At 37.2% G+C, this 16188-nt stretch overlaps 1 protein-coding gene across 3 annotated transcripts in view; it reads right to left on the bottom strand.

Annotated features, from left to right (window-relative positions):
* Positions 1–16188, bottom strand: part of LOC125268636 (neuronal PAS domain-containing protein 3) — a 359515-nt gene that overhangs the window by 118528 nt on the left and 224799 nt on the right. For all 3 annotated transcript variants that reach the window (XM_048190978.1, XM_048190979.1, XM_048190980.1), the window contains exon 5: positions 7309–7398. In XM_048190978.1, the coding sequence (XP_048046935.1) occupies positions 7309–7398 (90 nt within the window). The remainder of the gene's footprint in view (positions 1–7308; positions 7399–16188) is intronic.

The following is a 16188-nucleotide window of genomic DNA, read 5'->3' on the forward strand; positions in this document are numbered from 1 at the left end:
AGCAGTAAATAGGAGTCTATTGAGGCAAAAGGCATAGTTAATAGTGAGTTAGCAGTGAGAATTGGACCCTAAAGTGTTACCAAAAAAATAAAAAAAGGACAAAATAAAAGAATAATAAGTGTATGTTCATTTATATTAATTAGTACTCATTTATGAAATTAAAGTGAATTATGAACACTTCGATGTGAATAGTGACTGATATGGCTTAGTGTTATAGAGGATGCTTCTAGTTCATTTAAGAAGTTAAAGCCCTACAAGACTAGCTAATTAAATATCTTTTCCTTTTCAAATCTCAGTCTTTACCATTTAAAAACAACAAAACAGGCTTCAAACGAGAGTAGCACAGCCAGCACACAAAGCTTAATTGTTCCAGAGGGGCATGATGGGATATGACAGCTCCTCCATGACTGTCTCTGAGCTCAGGGTGAGAGCGGGAACAGGAGGGGCAGTTCTGGGAGCGCTGTGGATCGCGGGTGGCTCAATTAAACATGACCTTCCTCTGCCCCTGTCTCTCGCCGCACCGCCACAGGCTCACATGCAAATGCTGACCCTCGGCAGTCACAGCATCATAAATAAAAGAATACTTATTATCCATTTAGTAATATTTCCAAGTAAGTCTACCTTGATGGGCTGTTCTAACAGTCAGTAAAATTATTCTCCATTGTTTTATTGTTCAGGGCTTAGCTGGTTATTTTGAAATTCGGTTGGTGATATAGTATTATTCTAAGCAGTGAATAGATTAAAATAACTGTTTATTCCTGTGATGGCAAAGCTGAATTTTCAACATCATCAGTCACTCCAGTCTTCAGTGTCACATGATCCTTCAGAAATCATTCTAATATGCTGATTTGATGCTCATGTAACATTTCTTCTTCTTATTATTATTATTATAAATGGAAATGTATATGTATGAAATATTATATAATAAAAAATGAAAATATTATATGATATACTGCACAAATAAAAATAATCATTCCAATATTTCACCCCTAAATAAATATATTTAGGTAACCAAATAAAATTGTTATTAAATAAATGCAACACTACTCGATATATCTCGATATATATTTGCTATGAAATTACTTGCAAGTATGTTTTTTCCCCAAATCAGATCATAGTTTATTAAAATTTCTTATGTCTTTCCTGAAACTGTGGGGTGAAATACGAGCCAGACATGTTCTTGACGGAGATCCACCCAGTCACCTTCACTAGCCATGCCATAAATGTTCAGAAGCATCGCTTCAGAGGATAAATGTTAGAGACACTGGGGGGTGGGAGGGTGAACAAGCAAGAGTAAAAATCGAGATAAAGGATGGTCTGAGGGCAACCGACTCACAAAGATGTGATCAGACATTCGGCCAGACGTTTATGCTAATAGATTCGATATTCCTCAAGTCTCCCTGGCCGGAGCGGAGCACTCGGGTGGCTGAGCGATGGGAAGGAGGGCCGAACGTGAGGGAATGTGACGGTCGAGCCTCTGGTGGACACACACGCTCCCCTGTCACCTACCCCGCAGCAGATGTCTACATTCAATCCCAGCACCGCCTTTCCCCGCGCAACCTGAACGGAGACAGGGCGGCAGGGTCTTTTATGAAAAAGACGCCCACGACGGGAAAAGGCAGTACACATTCCTGGAGGCGTTCCAGATCCGTCACTATTGCCAAACGTAGAGCGGCAAATTCCTCCACCATATGGTACATTACACACGGCCTTCGGATGTCACTGTGCGTACTGTACAACAGCTAAGCTGGCGATTATGGAATAGGAACGCATTTAAATCTAAATCCTATGAGGCAGATGAGACCTCAGATGGTCGCTTTATTCCAGATGTATCAATTTCCTTGGATATCTAGTCCATGCAAGTGCATATGCTGTACTGGCAGGGGTGCCGGCTGCAAATGGCCATATTCCAGAAGCTAATATTCTTTTGGCCGGAATAATGCAATTATTATTTTCCTAGCCATCAGCGTAAGCGCACGGTGCCATCTGTTACACAAAAGCAAACATACACATCTCAATTACAAAACAGACAGCTGCCCGCGTGCGATGTCAGCGGCGCACGAATGTCGGGGAATGCGCTGACCCGGCGACGAGGCCCGTTTCAAAAGCAGCTTTCCTTCGCCACCACCTCGAAAACTCAACAGGAAAATCCCAAGTGGTGTGATTTTATTGCCGCCTCTCAATTTGTGTCGACCGTAAAGACAAACCTGGCCATTAACCTGGGAAAGATGGTCGTGCATCCATCACATATTAATTATTGGAAGTGAACTAATCACCCGATGCAGAAGCCAAGCAGAGAGGGATTAAAAACTCAGGCAAGTGAAAAATTTGCCGACATATGCCTATTTACATACAGAAGCTAAATGATAACAGTTATTAGTGCAGCAAAAATGGATAAACGGCCATCTGTTGAACTGAATAATATGGATGCAGATGAAAAGGGCTGTTATATTTACTGTCAAACGCAAAACCTTGTTATCAGCCGAATCTGAGAGCAGAGTCAAAGACCATCGAGATAAGAGAGTGAAAACAGGTCCGTACGCTTCAGCATGGGCACATTAACTGTATTATCAAACAGCAGAGGGCAGGTGGAGCCATTGTTTAGCATCATGGTAATGTAGGCCATACAAGAAGAGAAGCTCGCACTCGCTGTAAAAATCTGCTGGCTTCTCCGGTCTGCACACATTAATCTAACACAAGGTGGTCAATGGCCATGGAGGGAAAAGCAATTTCGCATCCTTCGCTCGCTGACCTGAGTAGAGCAGAGAGGAGGGGACGGATGGACTGACGAGAGAACGTGGAAAAAAATGGACTTAAAGAGTCAAGCAAAAGCACAATTTTACATTTTATATATATATATATATAAAATAACTATATAACGATAATGCAACACTTTATTTCAATGACTTTAGACATTCGGTAATGCTTATTTTAGTGTCCTTGTTACATATGTTGCATGTACTTACTATAGTAATAACATTAAATTATACATAATTACATTTAACTAACCCTAAACCAAACCAAACCAAACCATATTCCTAACCCTACCCTATAGTAAGAACATCTTAATTATTATTACTCAGTACCTAAATGTATAATTACACTGTAATAAGGGCATCTTAAAATAAACTCTAACTATAAGTTACTTTACAACTAAATTTGCAACTACATGTCAACTACAAGTAACACCCCTCTTCATTCTACTAACCTGAACACCTAAACCTTACCTAACAGTGTACTAATACTCAAATGCGAATTAGTTGACATGTAGTACCAATAATATTAATAACATTAATAATATTTATTATTTAATAACAGATAAACCATTTAATTTCTCATAATACCTTTTTAATACTAACTAGTTATATATGGAGAAATGTATGTATGAGATGCAACCTGCATTGATGTTACCTAACCAGAGCTCAAGTAAACTACCTGCACCCAACATGTGTAACCTATGATCAAACCCAACCTGGAGATTTAACCACTTTACAAAACATGCCATAAATCACACCATCAATGACTATTGTGCAGTTGGCTTGAAATCACAGCAAGGTCCAGCTGATGTCATTATGGGGACAGTGAACTCCATGACTGGATGCTTCCTATCTACTTTCAAACGGATTGAGGAAGAGCTCGATTTAGAGATTAGTGCTCCTCTAGTGCCCTGCGAGGCCGCAGTATCTGTCTGAGAGCAGAGCTTGGATTTGAGCAGCTGAGCACTCGTATGATTGAGCCGCGGTGCTAAAAGGTCATGCTATCGACTGTGCCTAGTGTAATGGCCGCAGTATGGTTCAAGCCCTGAATCTTTAATAACCTCCATCATTAGCTCTTAGGAAATCAGAGCTCGCACAGAGCGGTCTGAAGAGATCTATTGGCTCTTACCAACGCAATGCAGAGCTGTAACTTAGAGGGTTAAACGGCTGTTATAAACCATTATGCTAGATTAAAAAAAGTTCAAGGAGAAGTGTTAAACATGACTAATAGTACAACTCCATTACGGCTGTTCTGACCATATATATATATATATATATATATATATATATATATATATATATATATATATATATATATATATATATATATATAAATAAAGATGCAGAAGCATGAAGAAGCATGTTAAAACAAAAGCACAGCAAAAACAGACTTGAAGTATAAATTCAAAGTTTAGTTATCAAACGGACATTTATAAAAAGATAAGCTATCCTGGTGATTACTTGCATGGCTGGAGATGTGCATTAACTGAGCACCAAAATCTAATTTGAACAAATGTTAATTAACTGCTCAGAGTGCCAAAGTTAAACTATAAACCTAGCATATATATGAAAATCATATATTCTAGTCTATTTTAGATAAACCACAAAAATGCATAGAACTGTCAATGCAGAAAAGCTCGCAAATTGCTCATCCAATTAACGATGAAAATAATGAACTACACCTTATAAATTTGTGGCCTCTAGGACAGATTAACGAAGAAAAAGGTTTAGCAATTAAGATCAGGAGAGTTATGGGATAAGCTTAACCATGTAAGATAATAAAACCTACTTAGACTAAAGACTTTACAAGCACTTTATCAGCAGGCCAACCTAAAGATAATACCACAGAAAAAGAGCAAGCCAAATTCCAAAAGCCAGGATTTTGAGAATTAATCAATTATTTGATAAAAATCATCAATCAATTAATGCTGAATTAATTTCGAGTTTGCTTTAGCCTTCTCTTCTTAATTCATATCTCAATCCTTCTATCTAGCAGAATATTTTAATAGTCTTTTACAGCCACTGTTGCTTTTATAATTTAGAAGACTCAATATTTACGATGTCTAAATCCGACGTGTCATACATCTGCACTTGAACCTGATTGAAAGCATATGTTCGAAATGGAATACACTACATAGTATGCACTGTATGTCTGCTATTTTAAATCTGCATATTCCATCCTGTCATGTTCAGTTTTGGTTTCAGCCTGTATTTCATTATTTCCTGTGTTTTTTGCTGGTCTCCTTTGTTCTTATCACTAGTTTGATTCTACGATAACTGATTAAGTTGTACACCTGTTTCTAGTTTAGTTCTCATTATCCGGTGTATAAGGCCCTTATGCTGCGTTCCAGACAGATAGGATTTTTCCTACTTCCTTCTAGGAAATAATGTCTGGAACACCACTCACATGATGTCGCCATGACAAAATGAGAGCATATCTTATTTTTGTGTCAAAATAACATAAAATCGCTTTGAAAACAGCTCATGGAAAGTAAAATCGAAGGTACTGTAACATTACATGAACTTAAAGTCTGATGTTAAAGTTTGTTTTTACATTCATTTCATTGGAATCAGGATGAGCCGACATCTTGCCGAGGTCGGGGTTGATCGATGTACCCAGAGTACCCCGACCCGTCTTGACATATGCATAACAAAAACAATCAAACAAAAAACAAAACAAAACAAAACAAAACAAAAAACAAAACAGAAAAAAAACAAAACAAAACAAAACAAAAACACATACATACTGTGCACAGTATACATACTGCATAATACTTTCTTTCAAAGTATTATGCAAAGCATTTCATCATCTCGGAAATGCATGATAAATTTGCACTGAATCCAATTTTGAGTATAATATCTTAATTTTCACACTGAATAAAAGTCAAATATCATCTCTGGTTCATCTGTTGAAAGTTCAAGTCGAGTACATTGCATATAGTTTCATTACAGAGTATTTTTTACTTGGGTAATCTGGGTATTTTTTTTAAATACATTAGCTATACCAATTTATACTGTAAACAACATTTAAGTTTGTAAAACAGTTTTGCATTATGCAATAATAAATCTTTGCAGCAGTAGTATGAGCACATTGGATGTTATATTCATGCCACCACGCAAAAAAAAAAAAAAAGAATAAATTGAATAAAACTAATGTAAGAGATTAAAAATTGAGGCTGTTATAATTTGCCAAACTATAAATAGAAGGTCGAATTGAGTGCAATGCATTGTGGGATACAGTATTTCATGCATTCATGACTTTATACTGCATATTTCAAATAGCAGTTTGTATGTCAATTTATACTGTATACTTTTTAAAGGGGTACTTTACCACTGAAAAATGGGCTTTCAATGTCTATGCAGTAGAATGGCAAAAAAAAAAAAAAAAAAATGTAATAGGTGCTACCTGACTAGAGAAAACAAAGAAAAAGGCTGCTGTCTTCCCAGGTGTCAAATAGGTAGAAAAACTTCAACACCCATAATGGGCATGTTGCCATCCAAGGTGACTCGGATATGGATATGGTTGACCAGAGTCAAATACTGCCTTGCTTTAGTAGGAAATACTTCTTAGCAAACTTTTAGCCATAATGGTGTCGACTTGTATTGGTCCCGGGTACAAGAATTCAAAGAATAAATGTTTAGTGGGAGTGAGTTACTTTCACTTTCTAGTAAAGGATCCAGCATGTTGTAGGCAGTAATGGAAAATCTGAAAAAAAAAAAAAAACCCATGCTTGTAGTCAACATTTCGAACGGGCATGACTACAAACATAGTGTTTTCAACTGAATCCATTTTTTTCAGTGAAACATGTCTATGAGATCAAAAATCGAGATTAGTATCCTCTTTGGTTCCTTATCCAAACTAGAAACGGTAGGTCGAATCGAGTGCATTGCATTGTGGGATACAGTACTCCATGCAGTGTGCTCTGGTTGTAAATTGCACATTTTGGACCCTCACATACTGTGCACTGTATATAAGCTGCATAGCATTTTCTTGCAAATTCGGCGGTAGTCTGTCCTTCTGAACACAGCCCAAATCATTCCCGATTTCTGACAGATGAAAATGAGTTAAACTGCTGCAAACTGTTACAGTCACCGGTACAGTGAGCATCTTGAAGGCACATGTGCAGATTAGATCCCTCATACAAGGACAGCAAGAGATGATTCTGATGATTTGTGTGGATTTTTGAACCACCGGTGAACAGAAGCTGCCTGTTGTGCAGCCGTGTCTGGTTTGATTGAAGCCTGCTAGCACTCGAGATGAAGCTCAGCTAGACAGGACTACACGAGTTCTGAAGGTCACTTTCTCACTGTCTGACCTCGCCGATCTGTCTGTTTATTGAAAGGCCCAGGCTCCAGCCAACAGGAGCGAGGAACACGCTAGCATTCCAATGAGAACATCTCTCTGGCACTTAAAATATGCAGTGATGAACGCCACGAATTAAACAGCAGCTAACAAAACCGCAGGAGTTTATCTAACACTAATTTGTCCAGATTCTCTTCCGCACCGATGAACGAAAAGAGCTGGGAGAGTGAAAATCTCAAGTGCACTCACCTGTGAAAGCCCCAGGTATATGGACACCGTCTCTGAGATGTACAAAAACCTCCCCTCCTTGTTTAGTGCAAATACAAATCCATCTAGGGACTGTGGAGGAAACAGAAAGAGAGAAAAGAGAAGAAACAAGTCAGGCAAGAGTCTCACAAATAGCTTATTCCTCACAGCACAGAGAGAGAAGCCATCAAGACCAGAATTGCAAACAGAACCACATCCCATGTGGAAACGACTGACAGATCATTAAAGAGCAACAATTACAACGTCAATTAACAGCTCCGGATCACAGACGCCTCAACTCTAAGGGACGGTGTGAGCTGTGAGCAATACATAAATATTAGCCAAAAAGCGCCTCACTCATATGAATAAAGGTAGGGTGTTTTTTTGTTGTTGTTTTTTTTTACCAAATCAGATTTGTTTTTCTGGATTTCCAGATTCGTTTGAGTTGGTTAACTCAATCATGCACCGACCTGTCAAGAACATCACATCGGTTTCATAATTGATTAACTTCACACAGTCATTGAACTGAACTGAATCAACACCTAACTGACTTCAGCTGAAATTATTATTGTGAAGATGCTTTGAAGCAATTTCTGCTGTATAAACGCAATAAAAATAAAGGTAACTTGATACTTCAGAATAATAATCGATTGTTTAGAGCGCAACAAACAGTTATGCTATACAGTATATCAGGATGTGCTACCAATGCTATACTAAAGTTAAAGTATAAAATTAAGTTCACCCAGCCCCAGTTTTAGGCTTAAGCCTAGTCCCAGACTAAAATGCAAAAATGAATTTTGTTTGTTTGACTAAAATGTTTGAGCTGTTTTTACTGAAAGCAACTTGCACTGACATGTCTTAAAATATGTCAGTGCCTTTGTTTTGTCTCAAGATGCACACTAAAAATGTTTCCTAATTGAGCTTAATCTAAATCTAATTCCTGGCTTAATCTAAGCCCTGTTTCTGTTTTTTAAATGCATGCTATTAATCTTATTGTGAACAATGAATCTGTGCATGTGTCATTTTTTAATTTGTAAATTAATTAATTAAAATATCATAACTTGATCTTCTGGTGCAACAACAGACTTCACACTGGTGACGTATGCAAGTCCCCTGAAATTAAAATTATTTTTTTTTTGAACTTTTAGTATGAACATGTTAGCCTTATGAATAAGCTGGTGTGTTCCAAAACAATGACAAAATTTGCATTTAGGACATGTAAGCATTCAAAACTTACAGTCTCTCAATTCCGCTAAAATGGATCACGGATTTTCACGACATCACCGCGGACATCAGCTTCTCATCGAATTTTCTGTCCAATCAAAAGCTATCTAGAATCTGAAGTCCCGCCCCCTCTTATACTAAACAGACTCTGAAGCTGCAGCTGAAATTGGTCATTTGTTCACACATTTATTAGTTTCTATATAGTGGTGAATGGCACATGGTGCACTATATGGAGGATAGGGAACGATTCAGACAGTCTAAATATGCTTTTCTATCGACATGAATGCAGTCCGTTTTCGTGTTAGTGTCACGTGAACCTCCGCAGCGCGAGAACAGTCTGCTCCGGTCCAGAGACACCCCATTCTCCACCCTATATTTAATTCTTTATCGATAATCTATTTCACTCGGATGTAATAATATGGAAAAACAGATTTGTCACTACTTCACTTTCATTGCAACTTTAGGATTAGGGTTTAGGTTATCAGGTTTATTTGTTTCAGCGATATGTCAGCACTGTGATTGACCAATGAAATCTTTATAATCTGCTGTGGGCAGGATTAGCGCTTAGGCATGTTAACTAAAAATGGAATTCATTTCTCAAAATGTTATTTCTCACATTCTCACATAGAGAGAATTTTTTTTCAATGCACAAAGTAGCAGCATGAAGAATGGAAAAATTTCGCTGCACACAAAACCATATGACAGCTAAATTGCTTGATTGTGAACAAAATCACCTCTGATTGGTCAATGACACACTGCAGCTGCAAAATTAATTTTTTTTATTTTCCATGGTGTGAGCTGCTGGCACAGCTTGGCAAGCGGTTGTTTTCAGTGCCACCACCGTTTTGCCGTCTGCTTCTGCTTTCTCACTGAAAATAACAACCCAACCTTATTGGAAAAACACACCTGTGATGACATTTTTGTTGCTTCTTGCACCTTTTGTGGAACTTTCAAAGTGAAAGTTGCTAAAAATTTAAATTCCGGTGAGTTGCGCTAAAAGGTTAATGCTGTATTGTGTTTGAAAATAACCTACATTAAACTCTAACCTAAAATGACCAATAGTGTTAACAAAAGCAAATGTGAGATAAAAAGACATTTTCTGAAGCAACCATGCCATTTTAGGCTCTGTCTACTTTAATCATTATTATATAGATGGCAGATATAACAAAGTTCTCATGCTATTTTTCTGGTATGATCACATCACACATCACTCACTGTTGTGTCCAGGTAGCACTCAAACTCGCATGGTTTAAAACGCAACCGTCATCTTTTTTTGCCGCACAGGACAGCAAATATGAGTAAATTGTCATCTTTGCAGGGGATGTGATGTGAAGATTCTATAAAGGAGCATTTATCTTGAGCAACACTGTTACAGTAAATAGCAGACACAAAACTTCAGGCTCAGTATAAAACATGTCACATGACTAAACATGCGTCATCGTTTTCAAATACCTCCATTTCGACATATACACTACAATGCGAAAACAGCGTTTTCAAATAGCTCAGTTTTCCTTGACAAAATGCAGTCTCAGTGTGGATGGAAGGCCAAAATGGAGAGAAAAAGATGAGTTTTCAAACAAAAACATATTAGTGTGGACATGGCCTTTGCTTGCTTCTAGAAGTGCAATGCTGTACCAGATGAGCTACCAAACAATCTGCTACATGCACAAATCATGCACTATGGTAAAAGTGTTTTGAAGTCATAACATAGTTTTGTGCAAGGAACCACATTAAAATAATTCTTTATTAATCTTTAATTAATAATTTATTAATTTACTTTAATTTCTGAAATTAATTAATTAATTACTTTTATTAATAATTTATTAATATGTCCCTGTAATCATCATTTGTGTGAAATGGAACAAAAGTTGTTTGTGTTTTATGGTCACCAGTGTTCATTTTAGCTGGAAACTGCAGTGAATTATATATGTTTAGGTACGTTTTTCGAGTTTTACATAAATGGAGGTATAGGCATATTTTTCCAGTTAGCCTATAGGTTAGAAAATGAACTAGGTACCGGTGTTTACCAAGTTAAAAGCCACTAGGGATAACTAACTTTTTTTTTCCAAAACAATAAGTAGTATAACTTCTATAAACAAGTGTGTTGATGGTTGCTTACAATGCATTTGAATTGACAGAATTTAAAGATGCCATCTAACGTTTTTTTTTTACAAGATGTAATATAAGTCTAAGGTGTCCCCAGAATGTGTTTGTGAAGTTTCAGCTCAAAATACCCCATAGATTTTTTTTAAATAAATTTTTTTAACTGCCTATTTTGAGGCATAATTAGAAATGCGCCGATTCATGCTGCGGCCCCTTTAAATCGCGCGCTCTCCGCCCCCTCCCGAGCTCTCGACTAATGCTACACTGTTGGAGAGATTTATAAAGAATGAAGTTGTTTATACATTATACAGACTGCAAGTGTTTAATAATAAAAATAGCGACGGCTCTTGTCTCCGTGAATACAGTAAGAAACGATGGTAACTTTAACCACATTTAACAGTACATTAACAACATGCTAACGAAACATTAAGGCAATTTACAAATATCACTAAAAATATCATGTTATCATGGATCATGTCAGTTATTATTGCTCCATCTGCCATTTTTCGCTGTTGTCCTTGCTTGCTTACCTAGTCTGATGATTCAGCTGTGCACATCCAGATGACCTGCCTTTGTGTAATGCCTCGATCATGAGCTGGCATATGCAAATATTGGGGGCGTACATATTAATGATCCCGACTGTTACGTAACATTCGCCTGTTCTTCGGAGGTCATTTAAACAAATGAGATTTATATAAGGAGGAGGAAACAATGGTGTTTGAGACTCACTGTATGTTATTTCCATGTACTGAACTCTTGTCATTCAACTATGCCAAGGTAAATTCAATTTTCAATTCGATGGCACCTTTAAGTCTGTGGGATTTTTTTCTTGTATCCTCCCCAAAAAGCCAGAAGATTTGATAGCAATTTTAGATATCAATCACATCTGAGCCATCATTCATGTCTGTAGTACAAACAATACAGGATGCAGCCATTTAATATGCAATACAACGTTTAGCAACACCGCTAATGAACAGCTCCTGATCACAGACGCCATGACCAATACATAAATATTCTGCAAAACAAAGCCTGATTCATATCAATAAAAGTCACATACATAAGAAAAGAATGAGCCGTGTTGAGTTACTAGGCATTTTGGACTAAGGGAAGCAGATATCACCACTGGAGGTGCTGCTGTTGGGTCTCCAACAGTCAACAATTAAGGCATTGAGGTCACATGGGTTAATTACATATTGTCCCCCGCTGCCTCAGATAATCCGTAGGGTGATGCACCCCGGGCGAGAAAATGGCAGAAAGAAATGAAGAGAAAAAAAACAAGGCATTGTTCACAATGTCACAGCTGATCTGATCACCTTTTTATGAAAATCAGGTTTACACAGACGGGGTGGGAAAGCATCCCTTTCTCGTTTATTTCGGAGTTTAAAGCAGCGTCGGCAGCTGGCGAGAGAGCGTGCGGTCTCTACTCGCCGATAAAACAGAGCAGCCTCGGGCTATTTACAGCGTGCTGATATGCAGCTGACAACAGCACGTCCCATGGCGGCCCGCTAGCGCATCACTTCCTCCCTGAGCACGCATCTGCTGGAGGTGATGTGTTAGACTTACGCTTTACATTACACTGCGCTAATGCTAATACTGTCCCATTATATGGCACTTTACATTTGAAATGCTAATACGCCAATATAGATGCGTTAACATAAATGCAATGCTAACACGGATGCTTATTTACCTGACTTAGAGCAACAAAAAGCTTCAAGGGACTATATTCTACACATTTAGCATTTAATTTTTCCCCTGAAGTCCACTTATAATATCAGTCAAGGTTTTTTGCACCAAAGTGGTTGTAAATTAGTCTTAGCTGACCATGTTTTAACCCTCGCTCTGACCCTCAGGGGCCATTCACACGGAATGCACGCTCTTATACTACATCTGAGCTATTTTTTTTAATTAATGTTCTATGTAAATATGTTCAAGACAAACATCTTTGTTACATCTGTTATGACTTGCTAGCCTCTTTGCATTTGAAAATACTGAGATAGAGTTCACGTTGTTCGGTCTGTAAATATGCTAATGGTTGTCTCGTCATAAACATGACACATTTTTATACTCAGTATATACTATGTACTACCATTCGAAAGTACACTAAAAAAAGAACTTTCACTGTTGTTAGTTTCACTCAAATCATCCTTGTTCACATTACTTAAACTCATGCAACTACATGAACTTAATAAATTTAATTAGTAGAGCTGTAAAAATGAGTATTGTCAGCTTTACTTAAGTGTTTGTTAACATTGCTGAGTGAAATGCACAAATTATCTATCTATCTATCTATCTATCTATCTATCTATCTATCTATCTATCTGTCTGTCTATCTATCTATCTATCTATCTGATACATTTCTGTGTAAAAAAAAAAAAAAAAAACAGTGAAATGATATATTCAGTCAATTCTCTCAAATTGTGCATCAAGTTTATAGAGCACAAATACTGGCCTTCCGTTTTCCTCCTGTCAATTCATCTATACACAGAGAGACCACCGTACAGTGGAGGGTCTCTCTTCGACTTCATGACCTGCGAGAGACCTCTCAGGCTCTGACACAGCCTCCTACGTCCCTGAAGACGCAGCCCTGGCTGTCAGGAAGGACCCACAGCAGTCACCTCCAGCCAGTCTGCAATCATCTCCTCCCTTTTCGGCTCTGCTCTTCCTTCAAACGCGCGGCATCTGTGGGCCAGGTCTCTGAGGAACACTGCGTGCCTCCGCCTGGCTCCCCTCCATGATAAACGGCCTCTGTTTACAGGCTAACCACTGTGTAAAGTGCACAATAAATCACTAGCCAGACAAACTTCTGGGGGAGAAAAGTGTAACATTAAGATGGGCCTTTTTTGTCATTTGTTTAAAGCAGTCATGCCTTGCAAGCAGCTTCTCTCTCTCTTGCTCTCTCTCTCTGTTGTCTAAAGTGCTGAGAGAAGGAAGAAAGCGTCTCACAGAAGGGAAATGAAACTCTGTAACGGTTTGGGAGCTGCACACTTGACCCAAGGCAGCAAAAGCAATAGAATCTAGATTAAGATTAAACGTAGATGAAATTAAAACGTGCAAGTCAAGCTTTTTGTGGTTTTAGTTATTCGCAAATAGCATTAACAAGAGGCAATATTAATTCATCCTCATGAAATTAATTGTATTTTCATTTAAATGAAAAAACATTGCATCTCTAAAAATCTATTTTCAAGTTTGGTTTTTTAGCTCTTTTTTGTGAATACAAAATCAAATTTGACCCTATTTACTTTTTTAATAAAAAGTAAATAACTTCCTGGGTTTATTGTAGACAATAAATCAGTGTGAATTATTCTACATTCAAATATGTTTGTTCCTCTAATATTTCATCAAAATGTTTTTTGTCCAATATTCTCAGAAATTTTATTCAGAAATATGTCAAATCACAGAAATAAAATTGTTTTTATGTTGAATTTAAATAATACATGTTCTAGTCTTATTGTGCACATTATTCTGAAAAATAAAAAATTAACAACTTTAAAATTAAAATCGTATATTTTTTTCTACCTCTGAAACTTTTTCCTCTGTTAACGTAACCAAAGCCCAGGACACGGAAAATAATATTAACCAATTATTTTTTTCTTGTTGAATGTCCAAAGAAATTTCACTCATAAATATTTTTAAATCCCAGAAATAAAATGGTTTTCATGTTGACTTTAAATAATACACATTCCTAAAAAAAAAAAAAAAAAAAAAAAAAAAAAAAAAAAATCTGCTTCAGAAACACATTTTTCTCTGCTCTGTAACCAAATATTTTCAAACAATTATGTCATAACCATTCAATGGCTATCCTATTAAATTCTGATGGACAAAATAATCTTACAGAAATGTCACATTACAGAAGTTGCATGCATTGCAATGCTGTTTTGTTCGGTTTTACTTTAAATAAATCTAGAAAACTTGTGTCTTGTCAAAAGAATCTTTGCTTCACTATAAGTAATTGTAATGGTCCAACTAGACCACAATCCTTCAAACAAGAACATACCTGCTTTTCAGTGCTACAACAGTAAACATGGTCTGTATCTCAGCAGCCTTGTGTTTTCTCTAACAAAGGACAAATATACGTGAGCTGAAGGACATGCAAGCTGGTAAACATCAATCTAGTCGCTGCACCCTGGCCAGAGCCACTGCACGTCCACATTAACACACACAGCGGACGCCAGGCGAGCCCAGCCTCATTGACTATTAACATATCATTAACTATTAGGTCAGACAAAATGAAGAGGGAGAGAGAAAGGCAGAGAGAAGCGGGGCAGCTGGTGATGGGGGAGATGCCACATGTTCATCTCTCCCAATCTCATCCCTCCATCCCCTCCAAACTCCAACAGCCTCCATGATGAAGAACTACATCTGCAATTAAGATTTCTCACAGGGTCGACCAAACCCGGACATGTGGACTCAATCTCACAGGCATTGAGCTACAGGACTCCTACATGGAGGGTAAATTAAGACTTAAACCCCTCCACAATACAGTAAGTCAAAACAAAATGTTGGAGAACATGGCCTTATACACATAATAGCAATTTTAATTCAACATATTACATTTAGATGTTTTCAAACATTTCAAGAAATATAAAAATATGATTCAGTCACAGCACACATTTTCAGCTGGTACCAAATAAATGATAAGTATAGGGTAGGATTATGGGATGTAGAATATGGTCATGTAGGATAAGGCATTAATATGTGCTTTATATGTGCTATAAGTATATATATATATACACGCACACTAAAAAAAAAAAAAAAAAAAAAAGATATGATCAATAAGTCATGGCAACATGTTTTTAGATTACTTTAACTCAGAGTGAAAGCAAAATTTAACTCAAAATTAAGCAATTTTTTAAAAAATTTTTAAAGGTGTCCTAGAACTTTTTTTTTTAAAAGATGTAATATAAGTCTAAGGTGTCCCCTGAATGTGTCTGTGAAGTTTCAGCTCAAAATACCCCATAGATTTTTTTAAATTCATTTTTTTAACTGCCTATTTTGGGGCATAATTAGAAATCAGCCGATTCAGGGTGTGTGGCCCTTTAAATCTGGTGCTCTCTGCCCCAAGAGCTCGCGCTTGCCTTAAACAACATAAAAGTTCAGACAGCTAATATAACCCTCAAAATGGATCTTTACAAAGTGTTCGTCATGCAGCATGTCTAATCGCGTAAGTACAGTGTTTATTTTGATGTTTACATTGATTCTGAATGAGTTTGAGGCTGTGCTCCGTGGCTAACGGCTAATGCTACACTGTTGGAGAGATTTATAAAGAATGAAGTTGTGTTTATGAATTATACAGACTGCAAGTGTTTAAAAATGAAAATAGCGACGGCTCTTGTCTCCGTGACTACAGTAAGAAACGATGGTAACTTAACCACATTTAACAGTACATTAGCAACATGCTAACGAAACATTTAGAAAGACAATTTACAAATATCACTAAAAATATCATGTTATCATGAATCATGTCAGTTATTATTGCTCCATCTGCCATTTTTCACTGTTGTCCTTGCTTGCTTACCTAGTCTGATGATTCAGCTCTGCACAGATCCAGACGTTCTG

This window comes from Megalobrama amblycephala, linkage group LG5, assembly GCF_018812025.1.
Source record: "Megalobrama amblycephala isolate DHTTF-2021 linkage group LG5, ASM1881202v1, whole genome shotgun sequence".
Lineage (NCBI taxonomy): Eukaryota > Metazoa > Chordata > Actinopteri > Cypriniformes > Xenocyprididae > Megalobrama > Megalobrama amblycephala.